This window comes from Struthio camelus, chromosome 2 (genome assembly GCF_040807025.1).
Source record: "Struthio camelus isolate bStrCam1 chromosome 2, bStrCam1.hap1, whole genome shotgun sequence".
In the NCBI taxonomy this organism is placed as follows: domain Eukaryota; kingdom Metazoa; phylum Chordata; class Aves; order Struthioniformes; family Struthionidae; genus Struthio; species Struthio camelus.
Window position 1 is genome coordinate 59,743,623 of NC_090943.1, and position 22,005 is coordinate 59,765,627.

Sequence of the window (22,005 nt, forward strand, 5' to 3'; positions counted from 1 at the left end):
ACAGCATTATATGAACAGTGAAGGAGTTTGAATGGCCTGGCAAAATCCAGAGGAGGAAGGAGAGGTTGCTGAGGATCCTAGTTTCCCAGGACTTGTGACTTGTGCTCGTTCACAACTTGATCCTCCCCTGAGGATAGGAAATGATGCTGGAAACAAACTGGTTGGTTGAGATTGGCTCTGTAGGAAGTAAGGCTTTCTAGAGCTTTCCAACTGGTTGTTGTTCAGTTTTGCAACTCGAGTCCCAGGGAGTGTTGCAATATCGTTTGTAAGAACGGACATGCCTTGCTTGTATCCCTCCACAATGCTGCTGGAAGGATCCTTTTTCCTACACGACATGTTCCTTTGACTGTATTCCCTCTTCTCTTTTTTGCTTTGTTGGCTCCCCTTTCCACAGCGTATATCAACTATCAGCTGTTTGTCTTCAGAGGAATTAATGATCTGTCCACACCCTTCCTACAGTTTTTCTTTTCACCTCAAGAGTTCAGGCCTGCTGTTGATCAGCCTCGGTTGCCAACATCCCTGGCATGCCTGCTGCTGATTCAGTTCATCCTCACACCCTCTTCCATATGGTCCTTCCTACTTGGGAGGCAAATGAAACCCTGCATCATCTTATTTTGACTCCCTCTGTAAAAATCCTGCTTTTCACAGGGCCTACAAAAAAATTGACAAACAGTTGGGCTCTGTTTGTCCAGAGACTACAACTTACTACAGTAATGAATATCGTCTCATTTTCTCTTCACTCTCTGTACGTTTCAAACTCCTCTGTGTGTGTGTCTGAAACTTCACCTTGTTAGGGGCAGAAATCATCTTTTTCATTCTGTGTTGATATGGCTCCTTGCTGTAGGGAGGTTCCTAGTTCAAGATGAAGATGTCTAAATTTCATCTTAATATACCAGCAGTAATATTTGTTGTTACTGTTGCTACCTGATACCTTCCAAGGTTGGACTTCAGACTGGGAACAATATAGTAGATCTGCAGATTAGCAGATGGAAGGTCTCATGTCAAAATGACATGAAGATGTTGCTGTCTTTTTAATTTGCCTGTGGTGGTGTAGAACAGTCACAGGTTTCATTTCATATTCATATGTGTAGATTTATTAAACTTTGTAGATTTATTAAACTTGGGAAAGCTAGAGTGCTTTCCACAACGGACATCATTCTGATTTTAAGCCAGATTGGAAGGCAACTGAGGTTTGTTACTGTTCACTTAATATTCTCCATTAGCGTATTAATTCTTTTTCCTAATGACATGACATTTTTTTCTTTTTGTCTACTGAAAGGAAAATAATGACTAATTTGTACACTTTTCTTTTGAGAGATTTAGCTAATTTGTCCATGAGAAGTTTTGAAGATTTGTCTTGTAGTCACAAAACCGAATATTTATTCTAAGGTATTTTATATATTTCCTGCTGTGGTTAGATGTGTTAAGATTGTGGCTTCAGCTAGCAGGTATAACTAGCAAAGTTGAGAAATACAAGATTTTCTTTTGCGTGTTTTTGTTTGTTCAGCTAGACAGGACAAACTCAGCTAGGCGGGACAGACTGTCCTAACATAAGGAACAAGTACTTCCTTTCCTTCTCTGATCTTAATAAAAGTTAAAAAAAAAAAAAATGAAACTTTCAAATACCGAACTATCCAAGAAAGTTTAAAAAAAGATCATTCTGTTAGCAATGTATAGACAGTGCTTAAAACGTGGTAGACAACTGTTAACAGAATGTTGAGATTGATGCTGGTGAGGGTGAATGAAGAAGTGGAGAAGATATGGCAGAAAAGCTTAGGTGCTTTCATGTTGGCGTGGGTGGATGCAGAGCTACGAGATTCTCAGTACGAAGTGAGGGCTCGGCGTTGGGGCAGTTGTCTCTATTCTCACTGCAGCCAGACCAACCCTCGTGAGAGCACCAGTACGAGCATTCACTGACTCTAGAAAGGAACTGCTGACTGCTGACTGAAACAGTTTTTCAGCCTTGAATTGGTTTTCTTGAAAATACAGAATTGTTTGCAACCAGTATTGTACATCATGGTGGAGATCTTTTGTGCTAATTACTATACAAACCGCTGTAGGGCTCTAAACAGTTCCCAGGCTAAGAGCAAGCAATACAGAAAGCATGGGGAGGAACAGGAGGCAAGGATACAGCTGAAACATAGTCATGTAGAAATAGGCATGTGCACGTGTATGCAGGCATATGTAGGTGTTTCATTTTTGCTATTTGGACCTCAACTTTGCCACCATCAGGGTTTTGATTTTTGACTTTCTAAAATATCTCTTGAAAAAAGTGTTTTTGAGTAAGGATTTGAAGTGAGCTGCCATGTACCAGCAGTGTACCAGTCTAGGATCATTTCAGGCTGGGTGCTGTATGCACAGCGTTGATTTTTGTAAGATGCTGAGGTATTTGTATGGAAAACAGAAAAATCCAGAAGGTACTCTCCCACTGCTAGGGAGGCAAGTGGGTGTCAAACATCAGCTGCAGAGACCAGCAGCTGCTTCTGTGCAGAAAGGGACGAAACAGAAGGATATGAAAAGTGGAGGAGGAGAAAGGGAGCTGGAATAATTGCAGAGGTGAAAGAGGTAAGAAACCAGGAGGGAGCGGTGTCAAGGCACAGCCGGGCTTGTCAGAACTAGGTAGCAAACAAGAAATCCTAATGTTAGGTGATGGTGATGAAAGAGAAGGTATTAGAAGAGGTGAGAGAGAGAAAAAACAGAAATAGAGAGAGGGAGTAAATGTTGACTGAATAAACTTGAATTCCCCAGTATTTTCAGGAGAAATAGGTTAGCCCCTCCCCACCCCCCCCCCCATGCTCCACTGCTTAAGGGGACTCTCCTCCCTACTTCTTGCTTTTCTCTTGAATCATGCTGATCTTGTACAGAGAGCTCAGAAGAAACAGTACACTTGCTGTGAATGCAGGACTGATTTTGTTGAAAATCTCTATTGTTCTCAACCAGCAAATGAATGGGTACTCAGGCTGCAAAGTAGTCCTGACACACAAACAGCAACACTCATGTGGTAGTCAGTCTCTTTTCCTATTTCTCTTTATTGTACATCTCAAAACATGATACTGCTGACTTTACAGGCCTTTGAGATTATCTGTTTGTATATACATATATACATTTATTGAAATAAATACTGTATAGACTTTTAATTGTAATATCAACTGGAAGACCTAGTCATGGACTGAGAAGAGGAGGGCAAAAATGCTGTAGTGAGTGCCGCAGGAAAGCAGAACAAAAGTGCCAGAAAGTATGCAGTCTAGGAGTTCATAGGTTCACAGAACACACAACAAATAAATCTGGAAAAAAGTGTTTATCAGTATGAGGATGATCTATCTGATCACAGGCTCTCCAATTTACCTTAAGTGCACTTCAACTGTAATTATTATTTCTGAAGCATTTATTTAACATAAATGTACACCTAACTAAATCTGTTCATATGTAAGATAACACTTTTCCCCTCTATCGCTATTAAAATTTCAGTGCATGCAGACACGTGCCATTTCTCCTGGAGCATGTGTGTAAATATACGCTTAGGTGGACAGAACGCAGGACCTGGGGAGGCCCTGGAGTACCAGGGGGCACAACTGAACAGGGCACTGGGAGCGAGGGCGTCTCTTAGTCTTGCTAAAAAGTGAGTGAGCTTTTTCTTTCTGGCTCAAATGTGCTAGGGTATCACAACATATCCTGTCTCAGTCAGTCCAAAAATGCTTTTTATGACTCACTTGAGGTTTTGCACCATGTGCGAGGCATGCAGTTTAGATAGATAGGTATATCAATTTACTCTTGTTTCCTGTTCACAAACTAAGTGACTTGAGGTTCCTAATGCTGAGATGCTTTGAGGAAGTGGGAGAGAAAACTAATTCATTTTAATGCCTCAGGACTGGATTATCTGCTGCAGCCAACCCATGTGCACTGCGCAGCATGCCAAGAAGCAGAGGGGAGTTGTGTGTCAGGGAGCTCGCTCTTGCTCAGTAGCCTTGATTTGTCGTGCAGCATCCCTGGCCTCGGGTACAGTACCTTAAGGGTCAGCTGCTCTGTGTGGTACAGTCTGCATGGCTTTGAAGCAGAGTGAGAGGGGCTGTGGGTTTTTTTTTTTTTTTTTACATTTCCTATATATAACAAAAGTTTAACTCTTCCTTTATGAAAGCCGCATCAAAGTATGATCGGGAAGAGAACTAGAACTGTGCCTTTATCCCAAATTGCAGAAAACAGACTTAGCACAGGAGGTTTTTGTGGCAGCCACTGCTATGTCATGCAGCTCTTCCTAGTAACGCCACGTTTGGATGTCTGCTGTTGCTCTCGGCAAGGGTTAACATCAGTCATCTTACCAATACATCATTATAGGTCAGATTATGAATATCCTGACAGAAGTTAGGAAGGCACTATATGTACGTTGCTCTAGTTTGCCATACTGTTGTGTTTGGTAATGGGGGGGGGGGACAGTCTCTGGTGGCATGCTGCACTTTTGCCTTGCTTCTGGCTTGTCAGGAAAGCAAGTCTACTGGACTACGTTAGGGAAAATGCTACAGTATATTACTACTTGCTGTGGGCAAAGCTAGTAGTTCTGAAACCAGTTTGTGTGGCTGAAGAAAGTTCATAGTGAGTGTGGTTTTGAGAGTTTGTTTTTACAGTCATGGTTATTTGGAAGAATTTTTATGTTATGCTCACGCTTGATATTCCTGCAGCCACGGGGACTGCGGGTGAGAATCACTGTGATAGCCTGGAATGCCACAAACTAGCCTAGACGCATACATTGCTCGCTTTTTATATTATCTTATTCTTCCCAAGCACACTGGATGCTTTTCCTTGGGGGCTGGGGTGGGGGAAGCTTCTGCCCCACAGAAGTTAAAAGAAAGGTTGCAGAGGTAGAGAAACCACAGAAGGAAAAGATGATGTGTACCTTGTTGCCCAAAGCCTTAGGCAGGACTTTGTGTGCATGTATGTGGGAGGGGGAACTACAGAAAATTATGGCAGCTGAAAAAAAAAATAGTGTGCATGTGGATGAAGATCTCTGAGATTGTCTTCAATGGTTCTGTGGCTCTTTGGCTAACTTTGGGGTTACTCCACTTCATTTTCCTTGTAAGTGCCCTTTTTCAGTAAAAACAAAGGGACACCAAACTGCAGGCAAATGGTAGGTCTGGGGCTGAAATGGATTACGTCCATCAGATTTCGCGTCTTTTGAAAGGTGCAGAGAGATGACGGGCAATGTCTACTTTTATTTAATTTCATTGCTTTTATGTATTTTGAAAGCCTTTTAATCTTAAGTGGAATATGATCAGCTGGCATTATTATATTTTATAAATCAGTTATTTTTAATAGAACATTTCTGAAAAATAGAATGGCTTGCTAAAGTGTTACCTTTCCCTTCTGTTTTGGTTCTCATATTCATTTTTGTGGTATTGTTGAACTGACAATTTTAGCAGTGGTTTTGATCATATTATTATAAGACTTTTTTACTGCCTACACAAGCCTTCTCAGTTGTTCTTGAGCATGCAGCAGAAACTGATGATGAGAATGAATTTTAGGTTGTGAGTTGACAGACTCTAGAGGTGGACAGAGTGACGAGATGTGGGCTATTGATACCCTTCTGCTGGCAGAGGAGCTTTCCCTGCTAGTACAGTGGAGAAGCTGTAAAATACCAAAGTACTCCAATCACAAAAGATAAGCAGGGGAGAATGAACTGAAATTACAAATTTAAACATTCCAGTTGTGACCAAATCATGGATGTCTTTCACCTTTTTAATTTGAAGTTGTATTATTCCATGTCTGGAGAGCCTTCTTTTCTTGCTGATCAGTTTTCCTGGATCTGCATTGAAGTTGCTCTTGTTTTGTCACTTTTCTCTGTATAATTTTGTAATATGTGGGTTTTTGAAGTACTGGCTAAGGTTAGTTAGAGAAATAGAGGTTTGTTCACAATATTTTGTGGCTTAATCCTGGACTATTAGAATTATGTTGGATACCAGGTCAGATCAGATACGGTATATTGAAAATAACTTCCTTTGCAGCTGGTCCCCATGAGTACCCAGGGATATAAATAAATTGGTGTAAAACAGAAATGCTGGTTGGCTACCACCCATCTAAACTTGTTCAATATGAGGATTTTATAATGAAGCTGAAGATCCGCTAGTGGAGTCTTTTATCATATCAAGGCTTCTTCTTTTAGTTCCTTCCTAAGTTAAATGAATATTATGCTTAATCTTACGCAGTCTGCAAAGTTTATTGTAGTTAATTCTATTCTTATTTTTTAAGCACTTGTGTTTCAGCATTGACACATATGACGACGTACAGATCTTCTGGAGCATAATATAATACATTCTTAGAATGGGTAAGATATACTCCGAACCAAACAGTGAAGTAAAATCAATACAATGTTGGCAAAGGAAGACAGATTTTTGGTTAAAAAAAAAAAAAAAAGACAATGCTCTGTTTTTAAATGTCACTAATGTTGGTTTTGGGATACATGCTAAGTTAACCTCATTGAACTTTTCCCCAGGAATTGATGCGCTTACAATTGGCGGGTCATTATGCTGCTCCACCTGTGTAGTGTTAAGGTCAGTGTGTTTTTCTGATTATAAAAACCATTCATACCATTCCATTATAAATTCACTGCCATTCATAATGGAATGTGCCAAAGCTCAGAGCTCGTTGCAGCTGCACCCGGTACATGTTTAAGATCAAATAAAGCAGTTTAGGCAATTTGAGAACCTTTCCAACTAAGTCCAGTCTAGCTCCATTTGAAGTGATCTTTTCTTGTTTTGTTTCTGTTTCCATTTTGTTTTGTTTTTGAACCTGCTAAGTATCCATCTAATGTCAGTATTGGTCTTGTTTTGTGTTTAATATGGCCTGCCCAAGAATTTTATTGAACTAAGACATGGTAATCATCCTAAGATCGTAGCGAGGAGGTCCTGGGAGCAGCAGACAACTGTAACATTGCAGTTGCACGCATTCATGCGTAGGCAAAGCACAAAATGCATCAACCACTCACCTTCAAAAGGCATTTTCTGAAGCCTGCAGCTTTTAACTTTGGATTAAGTCTGAGTCATCAAAACACACAAATCAGCCATCACAATAGACACTGTAATGTGTGAGATGCAGGAATGCGACTGGCGCTAACCACTTAATAGGGGAATCTGAGATGATGTGCATGTACAACACACTGCTGCTATATGCATCTTTCTGCACAGCTTACTTTTCTAAATTGCCATGCATTATCAGAGAGAGCCAGAATGTGCTTTAATGCTTATCTAGTGTTATTTTGCATCACTGAAATGTCGCTATGGTTGGAATTATTTTTGTTTGTTTGCTTCTACATTTTTCCTTGTTATTAATCTACCAAATAACTTTAATTCTATGAAGAATAAAAATTTTGTGAGCAACCATGTATATAATAGGTCATTATATTCTTCTAGTTTCATAAGGATGTATCCTTTTTACATTAAATTTCGTACTTTGTAATAGTCAGGGAGGCACTCGGACACTGGCTGTTTTGCTGGGGGATATTTTGGGCCTTTGTTCAGATTAAGCAGTGCTATAATTGCTGTGGTATACCACGCAGTGGTATACCACATTACACATAGTGTGAAACTTCCCTGGAAGTTTGTGCTATGCTGTGCACACAGAATCCCAAAATGTGCTGAAGAATGATGAGAAGAAAAATACCTTCAGTGAAAAGTAATTCTTAAATTCTTGCTTATGAAAACCATTTGCCACTCCTGAAACATGACATTTACATGACAGTACTTTGAATTTTGCAACTATTGCAGCAGGTAAGTACATCTCTAGAGGTATTCGGCAGTTTCTTTCCATTACTCTGAAAAAAATATAATTGAATTAGGCCATAGACCAACGACTAAATAAAATATACTCCAAAATCACAGGAATTGTGTTGAAACGCCTGTAGAGGGCAAAAGTACTTGTGCAATATTCCAAATAGTCACAAAAAGGGAAGATGCAGTTCATTGTAGGTTCCCTCCTCCAAAAGCAGATAGACTTAGAGTGAAGGATGCCTTTAATAGCACCAGGATACCAAAATGGTTGAAGATAGGTTTACTGGTGAAGCAGTTAGTGCATTATATCCATGTAACTTATCAGAAGAAAAAATATTTTGCTTGGGACCAGAAGGAACTATTTTACAGCATTTTCAGCATCATTTGTGGGGATGACGTTTCCCAAGTATTGCACAATTGTATCTCTTACTGCTTACTCTACTGTCTTAACAAATTTGGGCCCTGACATAAAACAAGGAAATCCTAGATACCGTAGTAAATACATCCCACCAAGGATCCCGCCAGAAATAGTTAGCTAATAATGTTGTAGTAAGTCATGCTGGCGGGAAGAAGGTAACTACCTGCTGCAGCAGGTTCTACAGAGCGTGAGATTCTTTCTCCTCCAGAGAATCTTCTGTTTCAGTTTACTTTGGTCCCCAGTCTGTGAGGACAACTGTACTCGGACCTACCAGAGTGATGTGAATTGTAGTACCCTGTCACAAAGTGCTATCAAATAGATACATTGCCAGCTTTTTATTGACAAAATTAACTCACTGAAAATGCAGGTTTTGGCTCAGGTTCTACTGCTGTCCCCTGTGTCTGGAGGAAAATAGCCACTGCAATTTTTTTTTTTTTTTTAATTGAAAGAAGAATCATTCTCCACTCCACCTGCCTCCATATCCCCTTTTCTCTCCTCCTACTTGGAAAACATGTTGAACCAAGTTTATAACAATATTTCCAGCTCTTACTGGACACTTCTCCTTTTCTCATTTATGGAAAAAATTATGGTTTCTCTCTCAGTCTCAGAATGGACTCCTTCAGGGAAAGTAAAATGGATGCATGATTTAATCTGTGGCAATGAACAGTATGTATCTGCAAGGGCATATAGTTGACATTACATTTTGAGTTGAATGTAGACATTTGAGAAAAATACCAGTATATGTTAGCAGTAGGAATTATTGCTGGACACAGTGAGTACCATTCCAAATCCTTGGGAGGCCTTACTGCAGGCTATTCACAACCTCTATTTTTAAGTACCTAATTTAGTTCCTTAATTTAGTTTCCCTTCATACCCTGTATAGTCAACATAAAAAAAAAAAAAGTTCCTTCTGTTGCTAATTTAGAGCATCCTTTACTCCCTGTTGACGATATAAGCAATGTGAAGAAGTTAGCCATGATAATTAGGCACCCAAATCTCAGTGCAGCCATGGGCAGAGTGGAATGAAAAGCTGCAAACACAACAGAAACGGTTATGGTAAAATAAAAATATGGATCTCATTTAGAAAACTTTATATTTTACTGATTGATTGCTGATAAATGAGCTGTAGTTATTTAGAGGTATTAGTACTCTAGTATATGGTGACTAACACTAGCTCCTGGAAGATGTTTTTGGTTTTTTAGAGGTCTTCTCTAGAAGAGACAAGGAATAGCATGTTAACCTTTTGTTTGAACTTGGCCCTTCATTAGGGAAGAGGGTTTCCATTTAACCATCTCCTATAAAATCAGCTTGTGTGCAAGTTTTACATTACATTCAGTCAATCTGTGAACATTACATATGCTTGCATACTACAAAAGCACATATGCTTTTTGTAGTATGCTGTGTGCTTATGTTAAGATATGGTAATATCTTCTAAAGAAAAATAAAAGACCTTAATTAGAGAGTTCATCATGTGTGGAGATCATACTTTTAATCAAACAAGTTATGAAAAAAAAACTATTAGTGTTCCTAATCCAAACATTGTAAAAATAGAATTGTGTGAACTAAGATTCAAGCCTTCTTTTGCAGTGTGGTTCTTGAGCAAAAATGAACAATAAAAAATTAAATCACTTGTATCAATTCTTTTTATAAAACAGCAGACATAGGTAGAACCCCCAACTGAAAGTTATCTCCCAGCCAAAAGCCTTTCCACATATCAAAAAATGTAGCATTTTACAGCTCCTTTGTTGCATACTGTACTTTACGTACTAGCATTGCTTTTCTTCTCACTAATGGTAACTAAAAAAGATGTAAAGCTTGTGTACAAGAGTGTGTTTTGAACTTTGCAGCTCTTCTCATATATTTTTCTGGTAGGCAGAAGAGTTAACTAACCCATCAAAATCCATTCAGTTGCAAAAAGGGTGGTGGCTGGTAGAACTGCAAGTATGAAAGAAACCATCAGACCTTATCTAGACCTTCAGCTAGGACCTGGCCATCCAGGCAAAGGCAGCAGATGGGCAGACCTGCAGTAGTATACAGTAGTGTGAGGAGAGGTGGAGCTGTGTAACAGTCCTTTGCTCTCCTAATTTCTTTTTAGTTAAACATGAATATTGGCTAGGATGATAGTTATATCTTAACAGAGAAATTAAGAAATTAATTTTTGGCACATTCTCTCTTCTTGTTTACATCAGTCTGTATTTCCAGCAACACTTTAATTGAAGGAACAATCCTCTGTATTTGCTTACTATCTACTAGAACTATACAATTGGGATATCACAAGGGGGATAAGGGGTACCAGCAGAAACAAAGACATACATTAAAAACAGCACAACTGAACAATGCTATTGTTTAAGTTATTAGGGAAGCAACGCTTGCAAGGAAATCTGGGGATAAGTTTGCCATTCTTGCCTTGATATCGCAGAAACGGAAGGCTGTGATGATGGTTCTTTCTATCTAACATTGCCTGTTTAGGAACCCCAAATGAACTAGTGGGACAGGATCTGATTCTAAATCTGTTGAAATCAACAGCAATCTTTTCATCAGATTCAGGATACATTAGATGAGGCCTATGCTAAATTTAGTTCAGAGGAACTGAAAGACTCTGTGTGGATCCATACCCACGTGCACAAGCTTTTGTCTGTATCAGAGAAGGGTCTGCTGGCAACATTGGAAACAAGGTCAGCACACGTGCCCTTGAAGTCTTGATGCTGCTTTAAAATCTCTTGTGTACCAGCTGTCATCAGCTAGAAACGCATGGGCCTTTTATATTACGCGCTTAAAGTAATTTATATAGGATATATAAATAAAAGGTTTAGGTTTTCCAAACTGGACACCTACACTGCATCCATAGTATTTTGCAGCTTTGTCTTTGACATGCACAAGTTTTGATTTTGATGTGCACAAATATTTTTATTTTACTGGGGAATATAACAGTCTATTCTCAAAATGTGGCCCATCTCTTTAAAGCTAACAGAAACACTGACTGAACAATTCCATTAGTTTGTGAGATTCTGTATGATAAAAGACTAATTAAAATCAATGAATATTTAATTTGATTAAATCATCTGCAGAGATGGTTGCATAGTGAAAAAATTATTGGGAAAGCCTTGTCAAATACATTATCTGTGACTCTTATGTGAATATGTTCTATAATTGCTTTGGGATTTTAAAAATGAAAAATATAAATGAGGTTTTTCTATTGTACCTAGCAGTTTAAATTAGTCCGTTCTTCATGATATCATAAGTTTTCATCTGTAGGAATTTCTTGCTTCTTGAAGAAAAATTATGTTCTTGATGCCTCCTTTATCACAGGAGAAAAAATGTAAAATCTGATTTACTAGTAAGCTGAGAATCTACCACAAATTCCATATAGAAAATATAAATGTATTTCGTTTCACTTGTAAATAAACTTTCCCACTAGGGTGAGAATAATGCATTAGACTGTGTGACAAAATGCTAATTAGGAAGAATGGCACTTAAAGCAGATGTTACTATGTTATGTTTTAGATCAGATCCTATTTCCACTGAAGTCACTTTGATTAGACTCCTATTGCATTTTTATAATGGCTTGTAAAATGCCATAACACCTACTTCTGGAAACTTGTACACAGGAGTAAATTTCCTTGTGTGAGTAATCAATTAAATCAGTGAGGCTGTGTGTAATTTTTGTAGCTGAGCTTCCCAGGCTGAAAAAGTTTACGTGCTAGCACTTTCTGTCTCTGTCGGTCCCTCCACTAATTACTTTTGAAGTAGTTGGCTAATTTGGAGATATCTTGGAGATATGTAAATTTCTACAGGTCCCAGTGGCTGGGGGAAAAGAAGGACACCCAAGTGAGCGCCATGGGGAAGGAGGCAGAATGCCTCTGCTACCCACCTCAGTGGCCAGGCTGGTCACCCACATGATCTGTATCTCTGCTGTCTTTGCTCCACGTGGTTTTTACAGAGGCAAGGGCGGAGAGGTGGGATATCTGGAGAGGTCTGGTGGTGATGAAGGATACAGGTCTATAGGAAACCAGCTTCACTGCTCGCAGGACTGTTTTGTGTTTCCATGAGTGTTCTCAGAATCAGACCTTAATGGTTTTAATAAAAAGACATTCTCATTAGAGGTTAAAAAGGCAGAGCAATTATCAAGTTAATTTATCGCTAATAGAGGAAAAAAATACTAGAAATGTTAGCATGTGGCCATTAAGCTAATGTATTGCAAGTGACAAATTTGTAAAGTTAATGTCCTTTCTGTTTGCATATTTTTCACAAAAAACGTGTTCTTGCAGTGTTTGAGAACCTCTAGAGTTAATACCTGTACAAAAGTCAAATTTTAGTCTCATTGACATTCCAGTTATACTACCTAAGATTAAGATGAATAGCCTCTCATGCGACAGGTAACGTCACTAATTTAAAAGGCCCATCGCTGGACCAGTGTGCCTCCCAGATTCGTGCACAAAATTAGACACGTAGGTAGTTTCCGTTGTCCCCAACAACACAGAACCAAAGTGCTGAAACAGGAAACGTGTTTAAACAGCATGTTGACACTTACTGTGGCCACAGTCATATTGTATGACATCAGGTGAGTTTTTGGTATCTTTCTTCAAGAACTCAGGTTTAACACCTGCAAAACCGAGTAATTTTCCAACTTGCCTACTTCTGCAGGCTTTTGTAAATCCTAATTAATTAAACCCTAGGCTTTCACTGCAATTAGAAACTAATCCTTGATGGGATTAGGACACTTCATAAATACAGGGTTTATTACCAGAAAACCAGGTTAAAAAAGTCTACTTTGGCCTTTACTTTTATAAGTGCAGTATTTAAAACTGTCGTAACTCTTTTGCTAGGGAATCGTAGCAGCAAAAAAGCATTGGGTTAAATCTAACTAAGGATCCTCATTAAAATGAAGTAACGCTTTGGCTTAATCCTTCATTCAGAGCCATTCCTGTGCTTTTGTCTGTGAGTAAGTGAAACACTCCTTTTTCAGTCACCTTTGCAGATGTGTTTCCTCTCTGAAAACTGTCAAGAGACCTTTTTAACACAGGAGCACAAGCCCTTTTGAATTTGAGTAAAAAAGAAAAGGCAGATTAGATACCTGCACAATGATATGAGTGGACATGTGAGCCTGTACATATGATTTTGTGATACGACATAGTAAGTAATACCTCATTACGGTATTAGAGAAGTACTCTGACTGAAGATCAGTAATGAGGTTCAGAACTTGCAATCTCACACCAGCTCTTGCCTTTGTATCCTCTTTGGACAGGTCCAGTTTTGCGTGTTGACTGTGGTCAGCAGGTATCGTTTCTCTTCTGCATGTCTCTCTGACTGCAGAGAGGTCTGTGCTGGTTAGCCCTTCTTCAGTTAGCTCATCTATCCTGCCCCAGTTCTTCTGGGCACTCTGCTTTGAAAACTTGCTTTATGTCCATGCCTGTTTTCCAGGGGGAAAATTACCAAGCTATTTTTGCTCTAGTCTTGGCTAGCTGTCCCCCAGAAAACCTTCGATGTGGAGTTGAGCATCTACTTGCAGTGATCCAGAAGGAAACTGAATCTGTTAATAAAGCTCCTGTTTTCTCGCACAAGATTTTTGGGCCCTGGATAAAGCAATCGCATTTTCTTTTTGTAAAACCTGAACCTCGTTCCCAAACTAGAGACTGTTATCTGTAATACGAGAATGGCTAACTTCCTCTTGGGATAGTCTGGCCAGTTTCTTTGCTTTCTTGTAGTCAATTATAGTAGCAATTTATTATCATTTATACCATCAAAACATAACTATTAATAAAAATGAAACAGTAAGTAGCAGTCTGGCTGAGAGATAACTATGTGAGGCAAGTTTCACCTATGCAGAAGCAGAGATCTCACACTCTGAACTTTGCCTTGTGGTTTACCAATGGTGAATGTTAGATTTTTAATGGATGAGGATTGTTTTAAAGAATAAAACACAGGATTTGAGGGATTACTAAGCATAAGTCATTTTTTCTTCACTATTTTTCAGCGCAGACTAAGAACTCTTCTTTTAACACCTCTGATGTTGCATGCTGTAATGGATTTTTGCTTTAAAATGCCACATTGCAATGAATACTGGATATTTATATGTACAAAATTTTAATTACAGGAAAATATGGAGGTTTTGTCATAATCTGTCCACGAGTTGTACAGACATAGTAATTCATAGTTTGGGTTAAGAACAAAAATGTTTAAATGTTACAGTTGCAGTTTTAGGGCTTGCAAGCAGTTTTTGTTCTGCTGTTCAATGACACCTCACAGGAACGCGCAGTGATGATGAATGTGCCTCAGTGTCTGATGTTCCAGGTTAAACTGATGACTTTTTTCCTTTCTTGTGAAAAAATTGAAGTATCTATTGTATTCTACTAAAATTGCTTAGGAAAAAAAAAACCATTCAGCTATCAGGTGCTAAAAATAGGCTTATATTTTAAATTAATCTTAAACCATCAACTAACTAATGGATTTATGTGTAAATTTTGAGAACCCATTCTAAGAATAAGTCCTGTGATCTGCGTCATAAAATGCAACTTACTAGTCTCTATTTTTGTCTGATGAATTTTCCAACAGAGTAACTGGTAGCATGGTGGACGACGTTTGAAGTGTTTTAGTTAAAGTATCCACTTCTGATAATCCATTTCTGGATTAGCGTTGTTGACTCTGGCTGTTGACAGCTATATGGATTTTCCTGTTTTACAAAGTCTTTGTCTCACATTGAAGTTGGCGGGGGGTTGCCTTTAATTTAATTGGAAGCAGGATCAAGCACACTCATCTTGATAGCATATCTGTATTTGTCTGGAGGTAATATGATAATAAGGAAGCTCTGTATCCAATTAATTTCAAAATGTCAGGGAATATTCTAGGCCTTGTTGAAAGGTAGGAGATGGAGCTGAGAGCGTGCACCAAAGCTGACATCAGGTTGAGAGACGGGGTTATTTCAGTGGTTCGTTGTTTGTGGATGAAAGAAGTGGTTGATGTAGGCATTAATACTCAGCAGCTTGTGAATACCTACCCACTTCAGCTCTGCCTGTCTGTCTGAGGAGTTTAAGATATTGATGCTGACTCGTTTTTCTCTTAAAAGTAAAGATGGGGTAAGAGGCAGCATAGAGATTGGGGGCCGTGAAAGAAAGAGTGGATTTAAAATGCTCTCTGTGCTGAGGAATGGGTGATCAGCCACCATAGGCAACGGGAAGGAACCATGAGTGAAAAGAGTTTCCTTCCACCTTTCCTCTCTTTTTCTTTTTTTTTGAAATGCTTCTTGTACCCAGGTGGGATCCGTTGCATATCTTATGGCTGGTACAGCGAGCAATGCCCAATTCTCTATCCCATTCAATTTAGCAGCGAGGGGATGATAGTAATATGAATGAGTGAGGAAACGGAGACCTGTTTTGAGGAGAAAAAGGAATGAGGAGGAGAGAGAGCTGTGCAGTCACACAGGAACATGGCACAGGCTGTGACATGTGAGATGGGGTGTAGAAGAACAGAGCCTATAATGGAGGGCGGGTAAGAGGGAGGCTGTACGCACTTATTGCAGGGAATGGCACTCAGGATGTCTATAAAAATTTTGCAGCTATTAGAAATGGTGAACACCTGATGGTGTGTGTATAGGGTGTGCTGCACCTGGCAGTGACTGCGCAGAGGGAACTGTGGGTGCTAGCAGTGTTACACAGATGGATCTAAGCCATGTGGAATAAATCCTCCTTTGGTACACGCCTGCACAGTCCTTTGGTGTGCAAACATTCATGCTTGTATCTGAAGGGACTTTAATTAATATTAAAAACTTAACTTTTCATATCTGTGCTGGGTTACTTTTTGTTGCCTTTTTTGTGTGCGCAAATTTTATAATAAGTTCTGCCCAAGATCTCCGTAATACACTAGACAACTTTTTCTTCCTTTTATCTGGTAGCAATATGCATCACAGAAATCACAGAAGCTTTATTTTTTAGTAAAATGGTTGTCATGGTGGAATGTACAATACATTCCTAACAACGGAGAATATTAGGCTTTTTTCTTTTTTTTTCTTTCTTTTTAAACTCATACGTTTTATAAGAAATTAAGAGCTTTTTTGCAAAAAGTTTTCAGAAAAGTCTTTGGACTGTCTGGGGAGGAGATGGGAAATGTGGTGTCACTGTTGACCAGAGAAATAATTGCAGCTGATAGTTCTGGGAAAGGTGGTACATTACTGGATTTTCTTTCTGCAGCTCGTATTTACCCTACATCGTTTCCTTAGGCATCTCCTAAATTTTGCAAGACTTATTCACAGCTTTTCCTGTAAACCTCTGCTACACTTACTGGTATCATGCATTTGAAGTGACCTCTACGTACAGAGTGTACAGTATACCGAGTAATTTCTTTTATTGAGTTATTTTTCTCTACCTTGACTTTCTCCAGAAGTGCCATCTAGCTTGCAGTAATTTTATGTTGTTGCTTGAAAATCAGACAGTTCCTAAGTAATCAGGTAGAATTTAACATGTTTTTTTTTTCTTTTTTAATATGCCTCGTGTTCTGTTTCTATTGCTATAACGAAATGTGCTTAAAATCTTATAGCTTAAGAGGTCCATGCATAGGTCTCACTCTGTCCTACATGAACGCTCCTAATCCAGGATCCTGAGAGTCAGAGACTCCCTGTAGAGGTGATGGAGTGAGATGGAGCTGAGTCATCTTTGGGAAAGCCTTATCTAGATCTCAAGTTTTTTTCAGGAGGAGCCTGTCTGTCCCCTCTGATTACACAGGGAGTCTTGGGAACCTGCGTTGCTAAATTAGGTGACTCAATTAAGTGCTTAAGTTTGAGTGGGATGAATCTGAGCTATGTGAGTGCTGTTAACATCACTGTCACCGGTGTTTTGCATGGGCAAAGTCCTTGAAGAATTGAAGCCACTGGTTATAAAATCCGTCAGGTAAGAGATGTTTATTATTGTCTGTTGTGCAGAACGGGAAAAAACAAGGCATCTGTCATGGTTAGGGCTTCTCAGCGCTCCTGCAGTCTGAATAACAGTTAATCACTTTACAGACCATTAGCAATGTTTGCTGCCTGCAGAAGAAAAGAACCCCCCTGTTCTTACCTGCTCCCTCCTCCAAGGTAAACAATATTCCTGGGAGACGAGCATGATCCAACTATAATGTAGAACTGTTGAATGAAATCATGAGACTTAAATCCGTTAACACAGTGCACATGGATGTTTCCTTGGACAACTCTGCTGAGATGGTCTCCCTACTAGTCTCCCTACTTCAAGCAGCAGATTAAAGAAACTGCCTGGTACTGCATGATTTTTTTTCTTGCAGTGATTATTGCTTGTAAATATTGTCCTTGAATTTGAAATGCTGATGAAAGATGTTCAGTCTTCAGCATCTTAGTCACGTTTTAGTGTTTCCGTAAAGCTAGCATGATACATACGCTGATGAACATGAGGGTGGTTATTAGGAGAGGGCATGTTGCCCTACCAACAGAATAATTGATCTTGTACCTCTTTCCTGGTCAGACAGTCTCTGTGCTACCTCTCTCTAATACTATAGCAGCGGGTCCATTCCGGATGTTTAAAACCAACCAAGCAAAAATACAAATTTCCTGTTATAACATGCATCATAAAGCACTAGCAAAGGCTAGCATTTGTGGAAATCAAAAGGATTTTGAACTTCAGAGTATTTGATAGTATCGTGTGAGCAGATTCTAGCTGTTAGATCTTTCATATTGTGCTGTGGAAAACACAGTGAAGCTATGCAGTGCTATTTTTGTGCATAAAATGTTACCATATTGACATGTCTATTATTTCCTTATTGTTATCTTTTCCAGATTTTATATTCAGGCCATATTGCATGTTTTCCTGTTATTGTGCACCCAAATACATCTTTTAAAAATATTTGCAAGGTTTTCAGATCTTTTCTCTATAATGGGTAAGTCTGGCTGTTTCTCATTCCTTGCTGTGCCTAACTGCTGAGATGATACTGTTTTGTATGCTACTGATTTAAAAGCAATTAAGAAATTAATTTGTCCTTAGCTGCATTGTGTTGCAGAAACTTCCCAGTGCTTTATGTCGTGAACTGCAACTAGATGATCACTGTGTCATTACAAACCTATTTAATGTAAGATTATTAGTTGCTCCTGAGTAGAAATAAGTAATCTACAATGTGGAAGCTTGGAGTGATCTCATCCAAAACAAAGAAAATGTCATCTTCAGATAGAAACTTCAGGTTATATACTTTCATGAAGATAAAATTTAATTCTTGGAATCATCCAATTAGAAGCATGATGTGTGTATCTTTCAGCATGCTCTCTCAGGTTCATTAGACAGCTTTTTTTTTTCCAGAAGAAGAGAAGAAGGGTTGTTAATTTTTTTTCTTTCTTTTTCTGAGCTCCAAAAATTCATCATCAATCATATTGTCCTGTATTCCAGCTTCCATCTGCTTGTGCCAAAGACATTGTTTGAATACTCTTAGAAAATGTTGATTGGTCTTAATTTTCAAGGGGCAAGAGCTATTGCATGTATGTTTTCCTTGTAGATGCTAAGAGTAGCTCTAGTTACTATGCTACTAGCTTTTTTTGCCTTTTGACTAATATGACGGCATTGGGAATCAATCCCGCACACCAGCACAGAACTTTGCCAGTTTGACCTCAAGGCCAACTCTTTCATTTTGATTCTAATTTGTGCAATGATTTGCACATCACTGGAGCAAAGTTAAATATAAGAGGATGCATTAACGTAGCAGTAGAGCTAGACTTGAAATGCACAGAGGTCAGGAAATGGAAAAATGAACTACCTAATAACATCCATTTGCCCCACTGCAGATGCATAATGGCTTTGATTTCCGATTAGTGTTTATTATAGGTATAAACACATACACAGTGTGCCATGGAGGAATGATATTGAGACAGATTAAAAATCTGCACTTAAAATTCTTTGCCATTGTTCTGGCAGGCATCCTTCTGAGACATCTGCAGCCTTCACTTAAATCTTCCCAAGAGCAGCGGTTTCTGAAAGTTTTGAACTCTGAAATATCTTGGAGGAAAAAGGGTTTCACTAGATGGTGGAAGCCTGTGACTCTGTCATGCTATCAAATGTCTCCTTTGGAGCTCTGAGTATCCATTCTTGTACTTCTCAAATAAATGATCTGATCCCGGAAAGTTCTCTGCACTCTCCAAATTCTGTGGCTTCATAGCACTCCCCAATCCCAAGCCTGATGATTTTTGTGGTGGGTAGCATTGGAGAAGATTTTGTACAGTTTCTCACGCCCTGCATGCTGGATCTGGCCATACTATAAGCTACTTCAAAAATCTTTTTTTTGCACGAAGAGTTAAACTTCAAGTCTTCCATAATTCAGATGACCAAGAAGATTTCTTTTCTCACATAATGAAAAATAAATAGCTGCAGGTCCAAATATGTAAGCTTCAGTGTGAGAGATAGGTGGGAGTAAGTGAATGGAGGGCAGTTACAGTGGAAGCTGAAACTGTAACCTTGATTATAGCTTGCTTTTAAACTATTTTTCTTCTTAATCCTGCATTGCCTTGCAATTGTATAGTCAATTGTATTGTGCCCTTACTGATGGGGAATGCAAATGTTCTCTTTGTTGGCAATTTACTGTGCAGGTACTATGTGCTTTAAGAGGACTGTACCAGTGCAAAAAGGAGGAAAGCTATTTACTTTATTTACCTTTTCCTGACTCTGGATTTAAAAGAGGGAGATTGTACATTTCCCTGAAAGCTATGGAGTGCTGGCAGCTAAGGGACCTTGAGGGCTATGGGTGGAGAGGTAGTAAGCAGGAGGCCTGCGGCAGGAGTGGAAATGAGCAGCTTGCTGGGGAGAACATGGAGCAGATCCTGAACCAGGTCTTCAGAGTTATGAAAAGTTTGTTCCAGCTGAGGAAGGCCTTAGCATTGCTGGATTGAGAGCAAGACTGGAAGGGAAAGGACTGCTCTATAAGGAGCAGCAGCAAGATTCATTTTTGAATCTTTTTGCTTTCACCCAGCTTTTCTACTATTCCACCCAAGAGAACTGAGTTTTCTCTCTTTCAGAAGATACCTCATTCTGATTTATGCTCTAAAAAAACACCTTTACATATCAAAAGCCATTTTGGTAGGCTCACCTTTAAGTAAAAGGTCTGCTTTAACGCTTGGGTTGCAGAGACCCATTGTGTCCCTTCTTTTGATGACTGTGGGCACTCCTATTTTTCTGCTTACCTCTCTGGCCCAGCTTGAAGATCTTGCTCTGGGTATTCACACCTGCACTGAGAATAGATCCTTAAAATCTTTTTATATCATCTTGCAGGAATACTGTGTTTTCCTATGCATCCACCCAACTAAATCTCTCATCTAGGCCATCACTACCTTACTTTTTTGTTAGTGCAATAACCTTTTTGACACATATGATCTTACCTTACTTAAAGCTGTTCAGAAGACTTCTGCTGTGATAATTCTATCACTTTCACTAGGCTCCCCTAATTTTATATCTGTCTTATCTCCTTGTCTTTTACCAAAAAATCCCACAAGCTTTTATTCTTCATTTGCAAGGATTGTCATGACAACCTTCGTTTCTGATGTAGAAAACAGGAGGCTGCCTCCTCTTCTGATTTGCCTATGGTGTCGGACTTAACTACTGGCATGTTAAATTTTCAGATGAATAAATATGCTGTATCCCAAGCTTCCCATCACACAAAGCTACCTCACTTATTTCTCAATATTTTCCCTTAAAATTTGTGTTGCAGTGGTGCCTGCAGAAATCTGAATGACCACATATTCCTTGCTTTGAGTCCACTGTCATGCTGGCTAGTATGCTCTCCTTGTTTCCTTTAATTTCCTCTTCTGTCAATATTCCAGTGATGTGTTGTGTTTCAATCATGTAATATCTTTGGGATGGACACTGAAAGTGAATAAAAGGACGCTCCAAATCCAGCCACCTAGCAGTCCTTGCCTATGTTCTCTTATCTTTGCAACCTGGTAATTTGAACAGTATGTTGAAATGAGGGATTTGGGGTTATCGCTCATCATTACATAACTAGCAATGAAAAGTAGTTATATTTTTGTATCAACATTGCTGTGTACAAAGGATTACTAGAACTGTGTGAGGGATAACTGGGTTCTGTATTCAGGTGTGGCTGAGCTGTTTGGCACACTCAAAGGGTTTATGTTCAAAGAAATTAAAAGAAGATGTGGAGAACGGATCTCTGCCCCTTTATGTCCCGTGAAGCACTGTGGATTCATAGTGACTGCTCACCTTGCAGTGGATTGTTAGAGGCCAACGCGCTACGGAGCTCTCCTGCATCACATTGCCTTCCTGACCTGTCCAAATGCACCTTCTCTGCCAGAGCAGCAAGAGGAAGTAACTGGTATCAATCCAAGTATCATAAAGGCAGCTCTTAATTGTCTGAAAACAGGACTGAGCTCGGCCCTTGCAGATCCTGATTTGGAATCTGTCTGTATTGCAAAGGTGTCATGGGTCCTTCTAGGATGATGTAAAATAATCACAAATAATTAAAAACTGATATTAAGCAATGCAGTACTCCAGCAGAAGCTGCTGCTTGGCAGCTCTGAATCCTCTGGTGGAATTCAGCTCGCGAGAGTCACTCAAAGCCTTCTGGTAAGATTCTGCTCATCTTGGAGAGGGAGGTGGTACTGTTTAGTCAGGCAGTGAAGGAAAAGGTAGTGGTGATGACAGCTCCGCCCTGTCCCAAGGCCAAATGGCAGTAGGGCAGGGAGACAGGTGGGAATGGGAAAGGGAGGCAATGTGGAAAGAAAGCAAAATGTGTTTTCAGAATATTTACTGGTTATAGATTTTCTATGTGTATATAGATGTTTTCTTTATAATCAGATCATGTCTATCATTTCCTCATGTCTGCTCCTTCATGTTTTCCCTTATTAGA

General features: G+C 39.3%; 1 protein-coding gene across 8 annotated transcripts in view; it reads left to right on the forward strand.

Moving 5' to 3' along the window:
• HECW1 (HECT, C2 and WW domain containing E3 ubiquitin protein ligase 1) overlaps positions 1-22,005 on the forward strand; it is a 308,997-nt gene that overhangs the window by 95,053 nt on the left and 191,939 nt on the right. For 2 of the 8 annotated variants that reach the window (XM_068935991.1, XM_068935998.1), the window contains exon 2: positions 6,482-6,539. The exons of 3 other annotated variants lie outside the window; for them this stretch is intronic. In XM_068935991.1, coding sequence (XP_068792092.1) covers positions 6,513-6,539 — 27 coding nt within the window. In that variant the 5' untranslated portion in view covers positions 6,482-6,512. Of the gene's footprint in view, positions 1-6,481; positions 6,540-16,874; positions 17,052-17,944; positions 18,046-22,005 lie in introns of those variants that run through there. 3 more of the 8 variants (XM_068935995.1, XM_068935992.1, XM_068935994.1) reach the window with 3 other exon arrangements.